This window comes from Diadema setosum, chromosome 20, assembly GCF_964275005.1.
Source record: "Diadema setosum chromosome 20, eeDiaSeto1, whole genome shotgun sequence".
Classification (NCBI taxonomy): Eukaryota; Metazoa; Echinodermata; class Echinoidea; order Diadematoida; family Diadematidae; genus Diadema; species Diadema setosum.
This window is the reverse complement of record NC_092704.1, coordinates 5900816-5921637: the sequence shown is the minus strand read 5'-3', so window position 1 is coordinate 5921637 and position 20822 is coordinate 5900816. Positions and strand designations below refer to the sequence as shown.

Here is a 20822-nt window from a genome sequence, read left to right as displayed (position 1 = left end):
CGTCACACGGTCTTACTAACTGAAGGGCGCCCTCCCTCAGAGGGCAAGCGATGCGTTGCTAGAGCGTGCTTTTACACGCGAGGCAATGGGCATTTACACACAACATCGGTGTTTCTTTTACTGTCTTTTCTATTGCATGTAATCTACAGCCCTAGATCGGGAAATTCAAGCTTGTATAGCAAAATCGACATTTGATGTATGCATTGCACTCACCAGGTTAATGATGTATCCAACATTTTGGCACAATTTTCATGAAAAAAGATGCAACTACCAGCGGTCGTAACAGCTCATCAACCTACGAATCTGTTAGCCAATCACATGCGAGGTAGATTTCTACGTGTTTTTTACTAAAACACGTACCTCGCATGTGATTGGCTAATGAAATTCAAAATGGCGACATAATTCAGCGAACGGCGATGTTGCGCTATGGATACAAATTTCTGCGATATAACCTAGGAATTCTGTAGTTACTGTGAGTATTTCGATTGCACAATGTGAGAAAATTACCCAAATATTGCTGCATAATGTGTCATGTCATGTCAAACTTGTTTGATGGTAAAAAAAAACCTGCCACTAGCCTGGGGACTGGCGGCGAGTGAGGCGATCGCCGCTAGCGCGCATAGGAAAAGCACATAACTAGCTGCACGCCTCTGCGCTGTCAAGGACTTCGCTTGCCCTCTAAGATGGCGTCGCGAGAGGTTGTCAAGCGAGTGATGACGTCAATGCATAAGGTCTATCACTGCCCCCTTCGCGACTATTAAACGAGTTAGATACAGTACACTTGTAGTTGAAATTCAAGGAGAACTTGTCGATAATCGCAAGACGACATTGGAAGCATTTGTCTTCAGGATCGTACTCTTGACTGTAATACATTCGGAAACAGATTGGTAAGTAATTCCCGGTATGGTAGTCCTTGGTGTTATTAGTCCCATGTGTTGATATTTATGTAAGTTGAAAGTGCATCTGAAGAATTGTGGCAGTGATTTGGGGTTGTCTCTTGGGCTAAGAATATTTGAATGTTCATCAGAGCTTTAAGAGCAATCCCTTTAAAATAGGGAATCTCCAGATTTCAGTCATGAGTCACAATCATTTCATGTCAACATCATGGTTAACTATACACAGCCCTGTCGCTGTACACAAGTGTAAGTCAGCGCACGGGGTCTGGTCGGGCTACATCTAGCCCGACCAGACGCTGTTAATACGCTACGCGAATACAGCGTCTGACCAGCGAGCGGGCACCTTCAAAGTGGGGAACCACAACACAACTACAAAACTTATAAAAATTTATACGTTCTTTATAAACAATGTACACGTTACCAAACGTTACTCACCTTAAGTGCATGCTTGTATTACAGAAGGTTCGTAAGTCCATTGAGAGCCCTCGTGATAAGTCCGTGGAACAAAAAAAAATGATACTTTCTGGCGGATTCCCTAACACCGTCGGGGTTCATCGTTGCAGAATTTAAAATGGCACCTTGATCTCTGCGGAAATCTTTTGCGTGCGTGCGATGCACTGCTTGAGTGTTGGTGTAGCAGCACGGTCGACAGCGCGACCTTTTGAAAGGGCATTCAGATCATGTGACCTCCCGGATATTGGAAATGGCCTGGCGTGGAAGACGATGTACCGTTCGTGAACCGTTCACACATGCTGCATATAACCATCATTTTTGGTAAGTTATTAAATCTAAATTTCAATATTCATAGCATAGATATGAAGTCTCATTATCATTTTGTTCGTCAGATGAGTTTGAAGTGACAAAAAAATGATCTAAAGTGTCAAAATTCAATCCGATCGCATGCGATAATTGGACCCTCTTCGTGTTTGGAGCTTCGCTGGTACAGCCCTGTCACGCTACGTATGTACAGCGGCGACTGGGCTGTGTATAGTTACATCATGGTCAACATTTTATACAGAGTGAGCAGATTGTCGACCATGTTGACGTTTTGACCGACAAGTACATTTATGTCTATTAAATTCCGTGAAAAACTTCTCATTTATAGTAATGTCAATGACATTTGCTGGGAAAAACTGACCCAGCAAATGTCATTACTGTAAATGAAAAGTTTTTCGCGGAATTAGACATACTTGTCGGTCAAGTTGATGTTGCTCGTCAAAGCCTAACTGCGACCAGCAGTCCCAAACGCATCGTAACACTGGGTAATGCGTGTGGGGCTGCTGGTCGCAGTTAGTCAAAGCCAAGCTCAGCAAGGGTGCCAAGGTAAAGCTATCAAAATCATTTTTTTTTCCCCTACACCTTACCCGAATTACCCGGTTCCTACAATGACGCCCAGTAAGTTAAAGACTTATAGAGGGTCATTCAAAGGATCCAATCCTGAGCCTGAGGAGTTCCATGTGATATGATCCAGGGCCAGGGGTGGTCAATTTATGCCATCTGCAGGATGATCTGGATTAAATTTGTTTCTGCTTCCAGTGACTTGCGAAGGTGTATTAACTGATGTTGCCTAGACAGCTTCTGCACATTAGCTATTCCAAGAATATGCTAAGCACTCTGGCTGAAAGAGTTAACCTCTTTCTAGTTTGACACCTTCCTTAATAATGATACAACTTAAACTTATGACCACATGTAACTTGATCAAATAATGTTGTCATTGAACAAAGAGAACAGAACATGCAAAATCATGAACACTTGAATCATATACCGGTATATATGACATATCCGAATGTTCACGTCGATACTCTATATGGATGGAATTCTAAAATGCTTGAGCTGCTAAGAATATGACAATGATTTAAATTCAGATATTTGGTCCAACGTTGTTGCTCTCCTCTGAACTGATTATAGAGTTCTTTTTTTTTCCATCACTCACAAGTTTATCAAACAAGTGCCAAAGTTCAAGTTGATTTAATGTAAAACATAGCACCTACTAAATCTACCATACTATAGATATGATTAGATTTTGTGTAGGCCCTGTCCGGTGCTTGTTTACGAAAAAAAACTATTCAAACTGCTGTTTCTAGTGTTATGTGTTATGTGTAGAAGTAGTACTAGCTCTATGTAAAATACTTTAAAAAGTCATTTTAAAATTACGCATTCTCATGAAAAAAAGTGATTGCTTTGTGATGGTTGATGTTGATGTCACATTGATTGTCGTCTGTTTTTAAATTAATTGATTGTCATCTGTTTACTGTTCAGGCTTAATACTATTATTTTAATGTCCATGATGTTATGTGCTGTGATTCTTTTCTTCTTCTTCTTCTTTTCTGTGCTGTTGAGTATGCACTGTTGTGAGATAATAAAGATTGCTTGTTCTAACAGAAATCTCTGACACGTATCATGGAGGACCACAAGCTTGAAGGCAGCTGCCAGACAAAGGGAAGGCCTGGAAATTCTTTGCAGGCATCAAGTTATCTTCTCTCCAGCCCAACGTTGTGTCGGAAGATTTCTTTGATGAGCCTGTAAAACCTGATGTCACTGTAAAGGAAGGTGAGTTGGCCTACTATAGATATCATCATCTGTCTGCTGTGAGGTAAAGGTATTGAATATGAATAACCCAATGTGCAATTTCCACAGAGACCAGCCCTGCCAACACTTGCGTGAACATCGCTTCTTGTCGAAATCATAAAATAGACTTTGTCAGCAAATGTCAAAGTGTTGAGTCTCTCATGATGCTCATTCCACAGACCACACCAATACAGTATTCATCGCATAATCGGGCATCTGATAATCGGGAGCCTCGCTTAAATGACATACACTTCCCAGAAACATTTCCAATGCATGTTATTTTCACTGGATAATCGGGCGGGGACCTCTGATAAACGGGACAATTTTTCTTCAAGTGATCTTTGATTTTGTTGATATTTTACACAAAAAATCTACCAAAATACCACAACAATATTTCAAAGATTCCCTATCAGTTGTTGTTTACATCGAACTTAATCGAACTTACAAAGCAAGCTTCGGACTGGTGTGTTTTGACCTCCGTCCATCCAGAACACGTACATGCATAGCCACAAAAGCGCCGTGTATAAGTATCCATGCCATTGCGAAACACATGCTTTCGCGAACATTCTTCTCCCCTACATATAAGCAAAGCCATGTGCAGGGAGAGCTAGAGGGTCGCGCCGAGGGGTAGCGTGGTTGTGTATTCATGTACATGTACAGTACGTCAGTATGCATGTGTGTGTGTGTGTGCACTACATGTACATGTTGTACTAGTATGTCGTTAGTGTATGGTGAGTACTCATCGCGAAATCGGGCACCTCGCTTAAAGGGGCCGTGTTTGCTACTCCCAACCTGTCCCGATTATGCGATAAATACTGTATCACAAACATAGCATTTCTAAAGGGCAGGGAGAAAACCCTTGAAGTTTGTTGCAGTAGACTTGCATACTGATTATTGTGGTCTCTTTCTTTATAGTGCATTGAATATCAAGAAGACCAAAGAAAAACAAGAAATGAAGAAATTAGTGAAAAACATGAAATTGATATGAAAACAAATAGAAAAAAAAGTGGTTGACAGGAATTGATTTAAAGCTGGCCTGTACCGACGACATCACGTTCAATGTCAGAATACTGCCATCTACTGGGCAAGACTTCCCATTTTGTCCGCAAAATCGCCCACAATGTACCTGGATCTTGTGCTGACCACTTTCAGATATCTCCATTTGACAAAATATTTTCTACGCATTGATTCATCCTCTTCTTATGAAAGAATTTACAGTTAATTGCAGTTATGGATGACCCAGCTGATCACTTGCAGTGTACCTGGGGTGGTATTCTGAGGTCGTAATTAAGTCTGTAATTAACTTCGTGATTAAGTCGTGAAGTTAATAGGCCCTTAATCATGGGCAAAATCGGTGTTCTGAGGATGTAATTAAGGTATGATTAAGTCCCCTGTAATTATCTTAGGTCCCTCCCATCTAATTGTTATTCCATCCAATCAGACACGTTGTTAGAAGCCAAAATGATGATTACACGCGCAAATATGTCCTCAATGCGCGCTCCTCCACGCCCCCTGTAATTACAACCCAAGAGCTCCGTGCGCACACTCCGGTATTTGATCACAACCCCTCACCTACGCACGCGAAGATCTCAACCTCTTTGCTCACATAAAATGACAAAATTCCTCGAAGATCGGCTATATTTCTTTTTTTCTCTGAATTCTACGGATACCATGATAACAAGATTCACCCGCTCCTCGGTTACCGAAGACGGTAAGCATCGTTGTGGCAGAGAAAACACGATGTATTGCGTGATATCGGAGTAGTTAATGACACTCTTTGGTATCATTAAGTTTTCCATTAACTTTCATACTTAATTACACCCTCAGAATACCGATTCGTAATTAACTCTGTGATTAAGTCCTCTCAGAGGTGCACGCGCATTGATACGCGCAAACGCGTAGGTCCTTCCCGCCAAAACACTTGTTGCTATGGTAGTTAATATACCCCCTACTTAATCATGCTCTCAGAATACCAATTCGGTAATTAAGTGCTAATCAGACACTTAATAAGCTCTCAGAATACGGCCCCTGGTATGTGTCCAGAAATGGCAATTACATCTAAGCTATGTAATTCTGACATCCTGGTAGTTATATACCTCTTCTGTAAATGGTCAGATTTTCCTCAGTGATTTCACTCGTCCAGAGGCAAAGTTTTACTATATCCTTCAATATGAATGTCTGCTCATAGCACACATTAATGTTCAGTCTACTGACAGTCAGGATATCCAAGTTTTATTTCTTAATCCAAAGCAAACAAGACAAATTTCCAGGGCAAATTACAGGTTTACCATTCAGTGCATGGATTCATCTCACAACATGCAGCTGTTTTATTGTATTTCCTCTGTGTCATTTTTCTATAGAACCAGAAGTCTACACTGTATCAGCAGCCATGCTGTGTTCACTATGTGACATCAAATTTGAAACAAGGGAGCAACAGGTACTATTTATATATATATTTTTTTTTAAAAATATTTGAATGGAGTGTATGATATTAAAGTGTGTCAAAAGTTCAACTTTTTTTCCCCCTTAATGTAAAAATTTGCAGATTTGTGTAAGTCATTTTGAATGGTCTATTCCATAGAAGCACATTTGAAGGACATGTTTAACACTGTTAAAGAAATAACACTATTGCCAACCCTAGCACTGAGATGGCACTTGGAACATCCATTGCATGCTCAAAATATGCAAAAAACCAAAAACCAAAAATAGTAACATATGTAGGGGTGAAAAAATCATTCAAGAGATTCTGTTTCAGAAATATTGAGCTACTGGTATGTTTTCTAAATGTATTATTGAAAATATTAATTTGTGTCATATTAATATGGCTTAAAGAAATTTTCCAAATGCTGAAAGTACACATGTATGAGTACCGGTAAGTCTCATTCAGCATTTACTCTTTAACCCTAAAAGGGCGACGTTTTGCGCTATAATTCTGTAACGCGAGAAGGCCTTGTCGCGAGGCTTCTTGACTTTCTTCGTTCAAGTCTCGCGCAACTTTTGAGACCAAATTTGCAACGTCCGCGCATACCTTTGCGAAGCCACGCCCATTTTTGTAACGGAATGTCGCCCCAAAACGGGCAAAATTTTGTGATTTTGTGTGCATTTCCTATGGAAAACAGGGCTCTGTCATGAAAGTCATAAAAACCTGATTATTTTTACAATTAATCACTTTCATTGATTAATTTTGTGCTAATCATGGTAGAAAAGTGGTCAGTGACAATTTCCAATGAAAAAACAAAGAAAAAACAAAAGTTGAAAAACAGAGAAATACATAAGAAATTCTGAAAACAATAAAATACATAAGAATTGAAATGAGTTTTGGAAGTTTTGTGATGTACAATTGTTGAATATGCTAAAACAGATTTACAGATCAAAAATTAGACTCTCAATGCTTTTAATTAGGCTAAAATATCACCTTGAGCTTAATTTGCATAATTAATTAATTAAAATTAGAAATTGATTGTTTCAAAAAATATTATGACACACTCTTGTAGATTATGACGCGGGTCTCACGCATGCAAAATTTCATCGCGATCGCACCTCTGATGGCCGAGATCTCGGGGGGGCGGAATCCATCCCCCCCCCCGGTCTGAGCATAGCCAAAAAAGCCCGGCCCCTTTAGGGTTAAAATTGAATTTTATTATTCAATTGTATGCTACCATGAAGATTTTAATGTTTCCCTTTAGACCTAAAGCAGATTAATGTAGCAATGAAAACTATTAAATGAAGAAGACATGATCTTTGATGAAAAGAAAGATGAGGTCATCCAATGTGTTGTGTATTAAGGGTGATTTTCCTCTCTTGTACACATAGAAAGAGCACTACCGACTGGATTGGCATCGCTTCAACCTGAAGCGGAGAATGATGGGATTGAAGACTATTTCTGAAGATGCTTTTGCACAGTTGGGAGGTAAGAATGCAATGGAACATGACATTGTTGTTTGTTTGGATTTTTTCAGACATATGTCTTAAGAGTTATTTAATTACACATTAGTATTGATTGAACAAAATATAATGTATGCTTACAACACATACTAGTATGTTTTTGATTCATTTCAAATTGATGTTATGTCATCCCTGATATGTATTCAAGAATGCCTTGATAGCTAAATTTGTAGGAAAAGGTAGAAAACTGAACCTAAAGAATGAAGTCTGCATTCAAATGAAAAGTTCCTGTAGATAGTGGCATTATGGTCATACCTGTTCCCCAAAGGCGCCATAGGCATCATTGGTACTTGAGAGCATTTGCTACCAAGATGGAAGAAGTACTGCCATATCTGTAGGTAATTACATCTGAGAAATTAGAATATAACAAACTTGAAATACTTATGATATCATCATAATGTTTCAATAAATGTATGTAAATCAAAGAATACAGAATATTGTACACCAACTATGACTGTGTTTGCATTGTCTTTTAATTTCTTTTAATTTTAAAAAAAAAATTTTTAGACGATATATCAAGTATATCAGGCAGTGGGGACTCCTCATCTGAAGACGACGTGGACATGTCTCCCGTTTCTCATCACCATAGCAACCACGCCCTTGGCACGTCGTCACCTCTGATGATGGCATCCAACCACCTGCCCCGAAATGACAGTGACGACGATGAGGATGACGATGACGCCAACAGTGAGAAGAAATCTGCAGCAAACGGGAGAAGGCATCCCAGGATTTACTTTGAGAATGAGGACGGACAAGTTGTGTCGATATATCGCTGTATAGTGCACGGCAAGAGGGTAAGCTGTTATTAGGGAATATGAACCTCTAAAATGGGATCATCAGTCATATCATTATCAAGCAAACAGAAGTTTGACATAAAGCAGGAACTAAATTTTTGTTGCATACTTGCTTATTGTCCATGCTACATGTACAGTTTTAGAGGGGGCCACTATTCATTTTTCTTGTTTTGATACCACTCTGTCTGAGAAAGAAGTTTCACCCAGCAGCTATGCAGAGATTCAAGATTCAAGAATATATTTTCTATGTTTTGTCTTTGAAATACAGAAATTCCCCCTCTACTGGCATTCACAATGCAAATGATATCGAACTGCATGACATGTGTGAATAATACATGAGCAGATTATAAGAAGTAAAAATGCATCAAATGTATACCATTGTATTCATATTCATGATACATTAAAAATGGATATATTGATTGAATCCTTCATACTTTTCTTCCCATCACACATTTCGGTCCATAGAGTCATGCTAAAACAACAAGAAAATAGCTGAAAATATAGTTGATGTCACCTTCTATATCTCACAGCCCCCCAAATGTCCAAAATCCAATAGGAATAGTGTAGTATAGAAGCATACACCCCTCTTTATAGTAGCAATGTGTGCACAGTCTCAGCATACATGCTTAGGGCATTATGTATAATATTTTTTACTTCCATGAGTTGTGTCAGTATCTAAATACATACAAAGAGTATTTTCTCAGCCTTTGGTATGCCTAGGTAGAGCCTGAACCTTGGATAGAAGTGAAAAGTAATTTGTTATCATTGATCAGTGGGGGTCTTTTGCTGTATGTTAGGAATAGGCTTGGAGTTGCCACAGAGATCAAGTTTCCACAGGCAAATACAATCTGTAAAGCCGAGCGCTGTGGAATGACATTTTAATTCAAATTTCACTTGGTTTTGTGCAAGCTGCTGAAAGCTATTGAATTACTTATATTTATTGAATTATATTTAAACAAATTTTACGTATCCTTCCTCCAAAACTTCTGAAAAGATTTCTGTTGTTTTACTTATGTAGTAGATTCAAATATTTTATTGGGTGTACTGGTGTCTCCTCATGACTGTAATTTGTTCCCATTTCAGGATTCACCATCGAGCCACTCGGAGCTAATCTCCAGAGGACTGGGTCTCCTCTCCAACAGGAAATGGGCCATAATGATGACTGGGGGTGGCCATTTTGCAGCCGCAGTGTATGATGGGTAAGGGAGGCATTTCTTGGTGAAATGTGTATCAAGTTGGTCCATCCTGATGAACACATGAAACTTATTGTGACCCGGTATGTTGTATTTTTCTGTGTGTGTAACTACTTTTGTCACTGGTTCTCTTTTAAAGCTTTTACCTTCTTGTCAATTGCATGATTGTTTCAGGTGGAAATCATAATAATTTTCAAATATGATTAAATAATGCTTCGTTAATTCATAAGCAGTGCACCTACAACATTTATGATGTAGGTGATTAGAGTGATAAGCAATAAAAAGAAGAAATATCAGTCGAACAGTCATGCACAAATAACATGCATGGTACATGAGCTTATGAGGAATGCCGCTTGTGCATCATGAACAATATACATTTATCCCTACTTCTTAATTTTCTGTTACAGGTCTGATGTCGTAGTTCACAAGACATTTCATCGCTACACCGTGCGCGCAAAGCGAGGGACGGTACAGTCAGTGCGGGATTCAAAGGGCAATGCTCCCAAGTAAGTATTTTCCTCTTTGATTTTTTTTATGCCTCCGCCAACGAAGTGGCCGGAGGCATTATGTTTTCGGGTCGTCCGTACGTCCGTCCGTCCCGTTTTGTTTTTGTCGATATCTCAAGAACCGTGTGGTGGTTTTGCATCAAACTTGGTATGAGGGTATATCCTGGGGGGATAATACTTTGTTTGGATTTTAGGGTCATGGGGTCAAAGGTCAAAGGTCACAGGTTATTTTGTGAAAAAAAGGTTGAAATTTCATGTTTTTCATGGAACTTAGTATATATGCATGTACCGATGGGCAGTGATTATCTAGGGAAGTTGGGGGTCATGGGTCAAAGGTCATGGGTCAAAGGTCAAAGGTCAACTCCTCAAAATATCACTACTTATATTTATGCAGTGCCTGAAGGATTTTTTTTTTTTAACTTGATGTATGCATGTATAACCCAATATATATTCTGTGGGAAGTTTCTTACCAAAAGGTCAACGGTCAAAAGGTCAGAGGTCAAGTGAAAGTACTAAATTGCACTTCTTCCTCCATATCTCAAAAGTAACTCAAGGTATTATCATGAAACTTACATATTTATGCATGTTCTACCTAACAGTGATTCTCTTTGGAACTGTGAGGTCAAAGGTCAAAGGCCAGGTTTAGATAATACTATTTTACCATTTGATACTGAAATTATACTTTTTCTCAATACCTTGAAAATTACTCAATGCATAAACTTATAAAAGGGTCAAAAGTCAAGTAAAAATCATCAGTTCCCCCAAATACCTGCACTCTAACGTTTTAATCATTCATCCAATTGAACCTAGTTCTACGAAAGTGAACATTCAGCACATTTGTGGCAAACCTGTCATTTTAATATTTTGCCTATTGTGTGAAACTGTCATCACACATTGTCAAGACATTGTACTATAGACCTATTAGGAGAACCATGCATTATGGCGGAGGCATACACCAGTCGCCGTAGCGACATTTCTAGTTATTTCATGTTGTTTTATCTCATATATTTATTTCTATTCCCAGATATTAACAAAAAATAAAAAGATTTACACCATGTATTTTCACATGAATCATACCTTTCAGCTGCAAGTAGCCAAATTATGTCATAGATTTCCACAATGCATTGCAAATTGATGGATGGGCTGCCACTGACCATTAACCCCATCTCTAATGTCCACAGGTCATTAGGTGCATCTCTCCGTCGGTACAATGAGGCGGCTCTTAACCAGGAGGTCCAGGACTTGCTGGCCAGCTGGAAGACACACCTGGTTGCCTGCCACAGGATTTTCCTTAGAGTGCCCACCTACAACAAGGCCATGTTCTTTGGGGGCAAGAACCCCGCCCTGGACAAAAGGGACCCGAGGGTGGTGACCATTCCCTTCGCTACCCGCCGGGCCACGTTCAAGGAACTTCAGAGGGTCTGGGAGCAGCTAGCGGCTATCAAATGCCATGGTGTGTATGTTCTTTCATCTGTGTTCCATTTTTTCAAAGTCCTTACCCCATAATCCTTTTTGAGTCTGACTGGATTTGTGCCGACGTGCTTCTTGAGTTCCCCTGAACGTGCTTTCTCATGCTTCTGTTATAGATTAGACATTTTTACATTGAATAAAAAGAAGAAATGTATCCTATTTCTTGATCTGAAAACATGAATGAGGATCTATGTATTTGGCAGTGACTGTCCATAGCAAGCGTTACGATGTACTGCAGTGGCTTACAAATCAAGCTATAGTCTTCCGTGATCAGTTTTGAAATTTCCAGTCTTGTTTTACTAATTCTCAATTTGATTGGGTATTTAACGCAGGCCACAAGCCCTGGTGTATTGTTTGTCGTACATTTCCTTTTTCTGAATTTACATGCCTGTGAGCACGTCCATGAAAAATGTAGTTGATAAACACATCTACTTGATTGCATTCAGGGAGCAAAGCTGATGTGGAGAAGAAGTTTTCCAGCCCTGACAAGAAGGCGGAGTGGAAGAAGGCGAGCAAGGCACCCAAGGGGCAGGCAGATCCTGCAAAGGATGCAGAAACCATGGAAACCATTCTAGTCAGCTTGGAGAAGAATTCATTATCACGTAAGCAATGGCATCAGATGCGATAACACACATCCATCTCATTGTCATGTTTGTTTGTTTCTCACCTAAACCCTTTTTGTGCTTTAAGTGCCGGTTGGCACAGAAAACTCCATAGTGCTGTACACTGTGTCTAAATTCCCTGGCAGAGATAGGGTTAACAGAGATATGCCATCTTTATTGTGCATTGTTTGTTTGTTTTTTCATAGAGATTAGCTCAATGTGACACCAAACAGGATTCTATTCTTTTTAATGCGTGAATAAAGAGGAGCATAATCAAGTTTTAAATAGGGAGCTTTAGATTTTAGACGCGCGGACGTTCAAAGGAAAAAAAACATGTTCTGAGCGTGCGCAGAAGTGCGCGTCAAGTCGATCTATTTTTAGCTTGCGTCGCCTGAGTTGTTTACTACGCGTACTGGGCTATTTTCACGTCCGCACAGTTTGCGACGTAGAGAGCTACTTCATGCACCGATCATATGGGGGCGCGATTCTATTTTTTATACGTTGCGTCCCAGTGTAATCTAAAGCTACTTTTCAGCACGACGCAGGGGAGAGGAGAACGTCCAGCGCACTCCTCGTCTCAAACGTTTGCGCGTCAAAATCTAAAGCTCCCTAATGTCTCGCCCAAGGACGTTAATGCCATGACAGTGCTTGAACCCCAAACCTTCTGGTTGAAAGCACACTACACATCCACTAGACCATGGTGTCCTTGGTGTATCTTGTGCTGAGCCATGAAGAAATGTCCCTGTCTACAGTAAAAGACAGAAGGGATATTTATGGTTCCAAATGGATAGGTCCAAGGGGCCCTCTGTAAGTGATACCAATGTCATCAAGTGACTTATGATGATATGACATTGCAAAGGTTTCTATGTGGCTTACTCAACTGACATTTCTGTAATCTCAAATCTTGTAGTCATATTAAATTACATAAATTTTTCACGGATACACTTTAGCCCTTAACTGCTTTCACTGCTGGTAGGATTACTTCTAAGAGTACAAAGATGTCTCACAGTGAGGAATGATTGAATTTAGATCACCCCAGTTGTTCATAAAATAGATTGTCTTTGTTTGTCTCTTGAATGCAGCTGAGAAAAATGACCATGATCAAAACAACCTTGGAGTCAGCGAAGAATTGGACAAAGAAGAGGAGGAGAATGATGAGGAGAATGATGTGGAATTCATCTTGGAGGATGCTACATCTACCACCGATCATCTGAGAGGTCACGAGGTCTCCCAACCAAAGCCTCAGAGAAGGAAGAAGAAAAAGAAACAGCAGAGCAAACAACACAATGAAGGTTAGGATAGAGAAAAATCTTCTCTAAATCTACAGTCATGGATTAACCCATCAATGATGGGCTGAATTTGCTGTAACGCACATTTTCCATAGTGTCCTGCCCGAGTATACTCGGGACTAGTCTTCAACAGGTTGATAATGATAATACCTATGTTTAAGGTTCAAATCATTTGATTTGCACTTGTTGAAGGACAAAACAATACAAGATAAATGATGAAGTCGCTGGTTTGTTATCAGTGAAGATTGATTCAAGTGAGCAGTAAACCAGCTGTTCCACTCAACCCTGCGAAAGGTTTAAGAAGACTAATAAGATTTATCCAGTCCTTAAACACTGATAGATTATTACCCAAGACGACTATATAAGTATTTATTTGTGATTAATAGTCATGTCAAATGGAAGGTTAACTTGATTTTTGTGTAAAACAGGGATATCAGACCAATCAAAAGAGCTGAAAATTCTACTCACAGCTTAATTGCATGTCTACTCTTTCTTTACTGCAAGTGGTTTTACCCCTCCAATTTTTAACAAGAGTTAGCAAAGATGTGTACTCTATGTGCAGACAGTGTTAAGCCCTCAAACTTTCCACTTGTTGCATCCTGATTATTACAGTAGGCATAGTTTGAGCACAAATTTTCTATAAGGATTAAGAGAATATTGAAATGAATCTCATCTGCCAGATTGGTATTTAAACAGTCCGTGTAATAGTATATCTGATCTTCTTATCATTTCAACAGATGTGGAAGAAACCTCTCTCACAAGTGACCTATTCACTATATGCCGGACAGGCAACATGGACAAACTCAATCAGGTTCTAAACAAGATCAGGGAGAAATATCTCTCTCGTCCTTGTCTCCCAAACCAAGACAAAGGAAATAGCAGTAATGATGATTCAGCTCAGACAACATCCAGAGAAATTGATGCATCAACACCAAAAGATGATAGTGTAAATTCTAGTCTTCCAGCTCCTTCAGAGCAGGGACAGGAGTCACTAGGTATTGGTGAAACTGATTCATGTAGTGACAATGTGCAATCACTCGAGAGTGAAATGTGCTCAAGGACTGGTGAGGCGTCTGGAGAATTTAACACCAACACTGAGTGTGACAGCAGTGGTCTGTGTTCCAACAGTGCTCAGTGTAACTCTCAGTGTAACACCGAATCCGAGTCAGCAAGTAAAGCATGTGAAGGTCATACACCACTCGGGGAGGAACCTGATACAGGAGATGGTAGTCATCAATGCAGTGAATCGGAAAAAGGCAGCAGAGACAAACTAGCAGATAGTGAACGGAATTATGATCAGCAGCACCAACCAGGCGAGGCTGCCCAAGACCTTGGAGTGGAATGCCAGGGAGAAGAGCTACAGAAGTCTACCGAGGGACATGATACGTCTCGTTCTGGCAAGAAATTTTACAAGTTTCTAAACAAGCAGCTGGACAATCTTGGCTACACCTTTTTGCATGTTGCTGCTGAGGATGGCCAGACGGATGTCATGTACCATCTCATGGAAGCTGGGGCTGACCCTGGTGTCAAGTGAGTCCATCATTTAGATACCTGATTCTTGTTTGATTACACCTACACCATAGAAAAAGAAAGAAAAACTGTGTCAGAAACACATACCTTTCTCACTTTCCATCCAACCCAATAGAATATGGTTGCAAAATTAGTAATATTTGATATTGCTGGGGGGTTTTTCCTGAAAATTGATTTACTGTATAATGTATTTAATATGTTATTTTTACAAAATTATGATTTAGCCTTCCATAATATTTTGATTTGCAGAGCTCAGCTGTGTTTTTTTTTTCTGAAAATTGATTTACTGTATAGCGTATTTGATATGTTATTTTTACAAACTTACAATTTAGCCTTCCATAATATTTTGATTTACAGAGCTCGGCTGCCCTGTAACTCGACTTAACCTCTTGTGTGCTTTGAGTGCTGATTAGCACAGAAAATCTGATATAGCATTGTCTACACTGTCCAGAGTCCTTGGCACAAAAGGGATTAAACCTTTACAACACCTCTTCTACCTGGTGTAGCATGTTCTAAAATCACTTTAGCCCTAGTCTTTTCAGTTCAGATGCTGATGATATCTGAAGTCACCATTTGAAAAAAATAGTCCTTCTGTCATGAGAAATATTTCTTTATAACTATGAATCAAAAGTGAAGACACTTTCACCAGGAAATTTGGTCCCTAAAGCCACAGTGAATCCATTTTTTTTTACAAGACTTCTACATTACAGAGAGGACGCTCGCTACACAAAGGTCTCATGTAACAAAGTGCCTGCCACACAAACCCATGTTTATGGCCTCATTGGAATAGTTGCATTTGTTGTTTTATTTCAATTTTGAGTACCATTATAGCAATATACTCAGTACGATGAAAAACTTTGCCCCTCAAAAGGACCCATTCATACCAAATTTTCATTGTATTTTTAAGAATGGCTAACACCCTTAATGGTTTATTAAGTTTGAAAACATCTTCACCTTTGTAACAGGTGTTTGTTCTCTTCCATATGTATGGTATCTTTAAATAGAAACAAGAAGGGGAAGCCACCCTATGGATGTTCCCTTGACAAAAAGACAAGAGACACATTCAGGAAATTCAGAGCAAGCTACCCTGATAGATACGACTATGAGAGAGCACAGGTGAGTACCAAGACTGTTAAAGGTGACCTGTCACTGTGATTATGCCATACTTTACCTCTTTAACAATTGTGCTTATTTCTGTTGCATGCATATAATTGAAAATACACACCACTATGTACACTTGCTGTTCATAGCAACTCTTGTAAACTAGCAATTATTATTTGTGTATCTGAAATGTGAAACTCGAGAAAGGAAATAAAAGTATTATTTAGATCAACAGTGGACAGTGAGAACGCAGAAGTAGGAAGTCATACAAATTGCTATTTGTCTTGTCATAGAGGATTTGGACTCTATGGTTAAATTTCAACTTCAGGATATCCTTTTTTAATGCTACGTTTTGGTAATACATTGTACTTCTCTTTTGACTTGTGCCAAATACTGATCAGGGTATAGAAGATTGTGAGCCACATTCAAAATAACTTGTGATATGTGCTTTTAAATTAGAATATTGAGTTGGGAAGTAAACCAAGAAGTTGCCTCTAAGAAACAATTAACTTATCATACAGGAGGATAAGAACAGCAGGGTTCCCCCGGACAAAAAATAAAACAGTACTTAGAAATATGTTAATGCCTTTGTGTCCCCTCACAAGAAGGTATGGAAAAGATGTAGTCAGACCTGTGTATATCTCATGGAATGTCTTCTCTGTTTATTTCATTCGTCTTTTATATGCTACACACATTTGATAGAAAGCTCTCTGTTTTCACCATCTTTTATCTGTCTGCCTCCATGAACCCCTTTGTCCAGATTCCAGCTCCTCTCAGTGAGGATCAGGAGAGAGAGAAAGCAGCCAAGCAGTCTGAGAGGAAGAAAAACAAGCGGAAAGCAAAACGTGAGAGGGAAAAGGTGAGCATAAGACACACAGTCTGCTGTAAAATTGGAATGATATTTCTTTGAGGAAAGTGCCTCAGGTTTGTTCAGACTGTTTGATCTAGAAATCTTGACACTGTTAATGCTGGCATAATTCATAATTGCTGGGGTTAATTGCATTAACGTATGCACCGTTTTCATGAGGAACTGCCAAGACTGCTTTTATGCAGAGGTCAGCAATTTCTTGTCCAACCATGGGAGTAAAAAAAAAAAACAGAAAATGGCAAGATGGTATGACCTGCATGACATTGTATGTGAGGACCCAGTATTTCACTTTTTTTTTCTTGCCAATGTGTGTATTCAAGTTAATGCTTTCTTGTGTCCTTTGTTCTTTCAGATTTTCTTTTAATTGTTCCCCTTTTTTACACATCTAATTTCCTAAGAGTCTGGGTTTTCTTTCTTGTCCTGTAGTACTTCTTTGTCTTCATTCCTTGGACTGCCATTCTGGTCAGCTGAGAGTCAAAATGATGTTAACACTGTGCAATGGAGTTAGTGCCTTCTGGTTCACAACCAGTGATTCATACATTTAGTACGTTCACAAACAAAATGAGTTATATGTGACTTTTTTTTATTCAATGTGAAGGAGAACAAAAAAGAGCAGGAGGCTCAGAGGAAGGAGGAGGAGAAACAACAGTGGTATGCTGCCCTCAGTGACAGAGAGAAGAGAGCACTGGCAGCGGAAAAGAGATTCGCCATGCAGACGACATCCACAGCAGAACTCCAGTGAGTGTTATTTATTTTGAGATGTATGTTACCTGTGAACTGGTTAGAGTACAAGATAATGCAGTACAACATCTTCATATCATGTATGAGGTGTTTATTTGGCAATTCGGCTCCACAGTGCTTTTCAAGTGGCAGGAAAGTGAATGAGATGGATTTATACTTCCTCTGGCACACTTCAAACATTTTAAAAGGAGGTGTGGTATGGATGTGTGATGGCATGCGATTCCAGAGGCAAGGCAGTAAAATAATGAGATTGGACAGCCTGATAATCCTATCCTAATGTTCAGGGTACATGGCATAGAGTTTTAGCAGTTTTTCAAATGTCATTCTAAATTTTGTGAAAAAAAAAAAGAAAATTCAAGCTTTATTTAGCTTCTCTTTTGACACCCTACCAATCTTTAATTCAAAAGTGTACTTATTATGTTAATGGTGTTTTGAAACCTTCTTTCTTGCACCCTTTTGAAGTCATCTTTTGTTATGTCTCTAAATTTCTCTATCTACAGGCGATGTTGGTCCTGTGGTTCATCCCTCACTGGAAAAGTTCCATTCTCTTACATGGATTTCAAGTTCTGCTCCATGCCATGTTTGAAGAAACATAAACAGCAACAGCAATGACATTAGCCTTTATTCAGACCTGTATCAACAATTACAATTTTATTTTCTTACTCTTGATTGCACTTACATTTAGGTCCTTATACCTCAGATTATTTAATTTTCTGCTTTGACGAATGGCATTTAAAGATGGATTACAATTAATTTATAGTATTTGGCTTCCCTACTGAACTCTTTAAGATTTGGAAAAATATTGAATTTCGGTAGTTTTGATCTTCTATAAAGTTTATCATTATCCTAGCAGCAGTTTCTCCAAAACTGAACTTATGATAGTTTACATTGTTGTCTATGATGGCATGTTAGCCAGTTGAGCAGAAGAAGCAACTTGGATGAGTCTTAGACTTGTTCACAAAGTAATTTATGGATAAGTCTGCAAGTTGAAAGATTATGATCGCGATTGTGCTACTACATTGTATGAACATTTTTATAAAACAAGGAAGCGGCATCATGAGAAAAATTGTGTTGTTATATTGGATTACAAATGCAATCAATTTCTTATCATCCCCCACCCCACCATCATCACACTTTTCAGAGGTATGATTTCTAATTCATTTTTGCAAAGACTCTCCAAAGCATATAAGATTATAGTTCATGATGGGCTTGATTGTCACTGTCTATGCATGTAATGATGAGAGAAGAATATTAGTCCCATATATTATGTCTATTGTCAGCAAGTTGTAAATCTTATTGCTTTAGCATGAGATTTTGTCAAGCGTGATATTTCACTGTATTCTTTCATTTTACTAGTAGTGGCATTAAAAGTGTTCAGCTCTTCTGTTATACAAAATATCCTCACTTCATTTCTTTGTCATAGGTCAATGTAGAGTCTTAGTTTATAGCTCATGTGCAGATTAAATGCGTTCTAAGCCCATGATATCTTTTACGTACATTGTCATGGGGAATTCTGTTCATCTGACTTTATGAAAAGGTCATTACGCAGTAAATATTCATTTCACTTCTGTGTAGGCAAGAAAGGGAATTAGAAATGGAAAAAAAATCTTCCTGCAGATCATTTACTCTATACAGAAACTTCTTTAATACATAGATTTAAGTTACAGGACAAAATTGTTTTCTTTTGCCCCACTTAGGTGGTTTGTCACTGTCCTAGTAGTAAAACTGATTATCACATTTTTTGCATTTTTGGCAATTTTTCTTGTTTTTATCCAGTGTGCAAACAGGTTGTGCAATGTTATTTCCTGCAAGATCAAGTGATAAGGGCAGCTTTGCCAAACTTTGTTCTGAATTCTTTTCCTCCTCCCCTGGAAAAAAACAAAAACAAAAACAAAAACAAAACCCACAACAACAAATATGACATGGTCCATGGAGTACATGTCAGTAGAGTAAATGGCCAAATTTAGTTGATGTGAACATACTCATAATGGCTAACTTACTCCTAAGGCTATTGCTCAATCCATGTGCCATAGTCTTGTCTTCATCACATAGATTGGTATGTTGGTATGTACATGCCACCTAATTCATTTGTTTGTGATTTTTACTTTGAAGAGAATTGTTTGCAAGTTTGCATTAATTTTCAACTCATTGCCTGAACTCATATCCATTATTTTGCTTCTCAGAGAAATTTACAATTCTTTTGTTTGTTTGGGGTTTTTTTTGCCTTTACCTACATTATCTTTTCGTTATATGATAAGATCCACACTAGAGACATTGGTATGTACATGTGAACTGCAAAAGTGCAAATTTTTGCGGTATGGACATTTTTGTGCATTTTGTGCGACCAGAAACAAGTGCAAAAATGAAAGCACGGAAATAGTTTTGCTCGTTATAATTCCCGTAATTAATGTCGTGATCCCACCGAATTACAAATGTGCAAAATTTATCTTACCCAGCTGAGTGCAAAAAAAAAAAATACAAACTGTAGCAGATAATTGTCATCTTGCTTCATGAAACAGCAGTCAAAGTGATTGTTGATAAGCTTACTGATAGCAGTATTACTGACATTAAGCTGCATCAGGATCTCCTCGGAGTAGAGGGAGCGCCTCGTGGCAATTTGTATGTCATGCGCAGTTTATACAGAGCATTCCCTATTGAGGGCATAATAGGCAGTAGAATGAGATAAGTGAATTATTGTATATAATCAGGTGGAATGGATTACATCTCATCATAAAATGAAGATATATAAATTAACTAGAGCTATAAGTATTTAATTCATAAAGATAGCTAGTGTGGATTAGCTGTCTGAAAAACATGCCTATATTCAAACTCAGATAAGTGCATTAAATACATGTATCAATACATCTGATACACAAGACAAGATGTTTCCATGCTGTTTAATTGAATGATACATGCTTTATATGTAGTGAATGACTCAGAGGTGATTGTTCAGATTAAAGTATATGAAATGAGGTGATTTGTATATGAAATGAGGTGATTAATGCCAGGAAAGGGCCGAGTTCATTTCAGGTTGCTCACAGCAAGGAACTGTTTACTGCCCATTGTTGATGATAAAAGAGAGCATACATAATTAAAAAATTAATGTGTATGCCGTGTGTATGGTGTGTGTGTGTGTGTGCGGGTGTGTGTGTGTGTTTGTTTGTTTGTTCTCGCTTTGAGGGGTGAAATGAATGAGTGACAGATTAGCCCAAGTATACAGCATTGTACGTTACTTGGAAAATAAAATAAATTAAAACATTTATTGTGAAGCTTTGCTAAATGTGATTTAATGCTTTAATTGGGTGGGGAAAGAGGTGTG

The 20822-nt window shown here is 38.7% G+C and overlaps 1 protein-coding gene across 1 annotated transcript; it reads left to right on the top strand.

Annotated features, from left to right (window-relative positions):
* Positions 1-413: 413 nt before the first annotated feature.
* On the top strand, positions 414-20378 carry LOC140243688 (tRNA endonuclease ANKZF1-like). The gene is made up of 15 exons (XM_072323351.1): positions 414-472; positions 3279-3446; positions 5825-5901; positions 7278-7374; positions 7917-8203; positions 9287-9402; positions 9804-9902; positions 11084-11355; positions 11819-11974; positions 13057-13266; positions 14001-14793; positions 15798-15909; positions 16655-16753; positions 17361-17500; positions 18004-20378. The coding sequence occupies exons 3-15, from the start codon at positions 5854-5856 to the stop codon at positions 18113-18115; spliced, it is 2541 nt and encodes an 846-aa protein (XP_072179452.1). The 5' UTR covers positions 414-472; positions 3279-3446; positions 5825-5853; the 3' UTR covers positions 18116-20378.
* Positions 20379-20822: the final 444 nt, after the last annotated feature.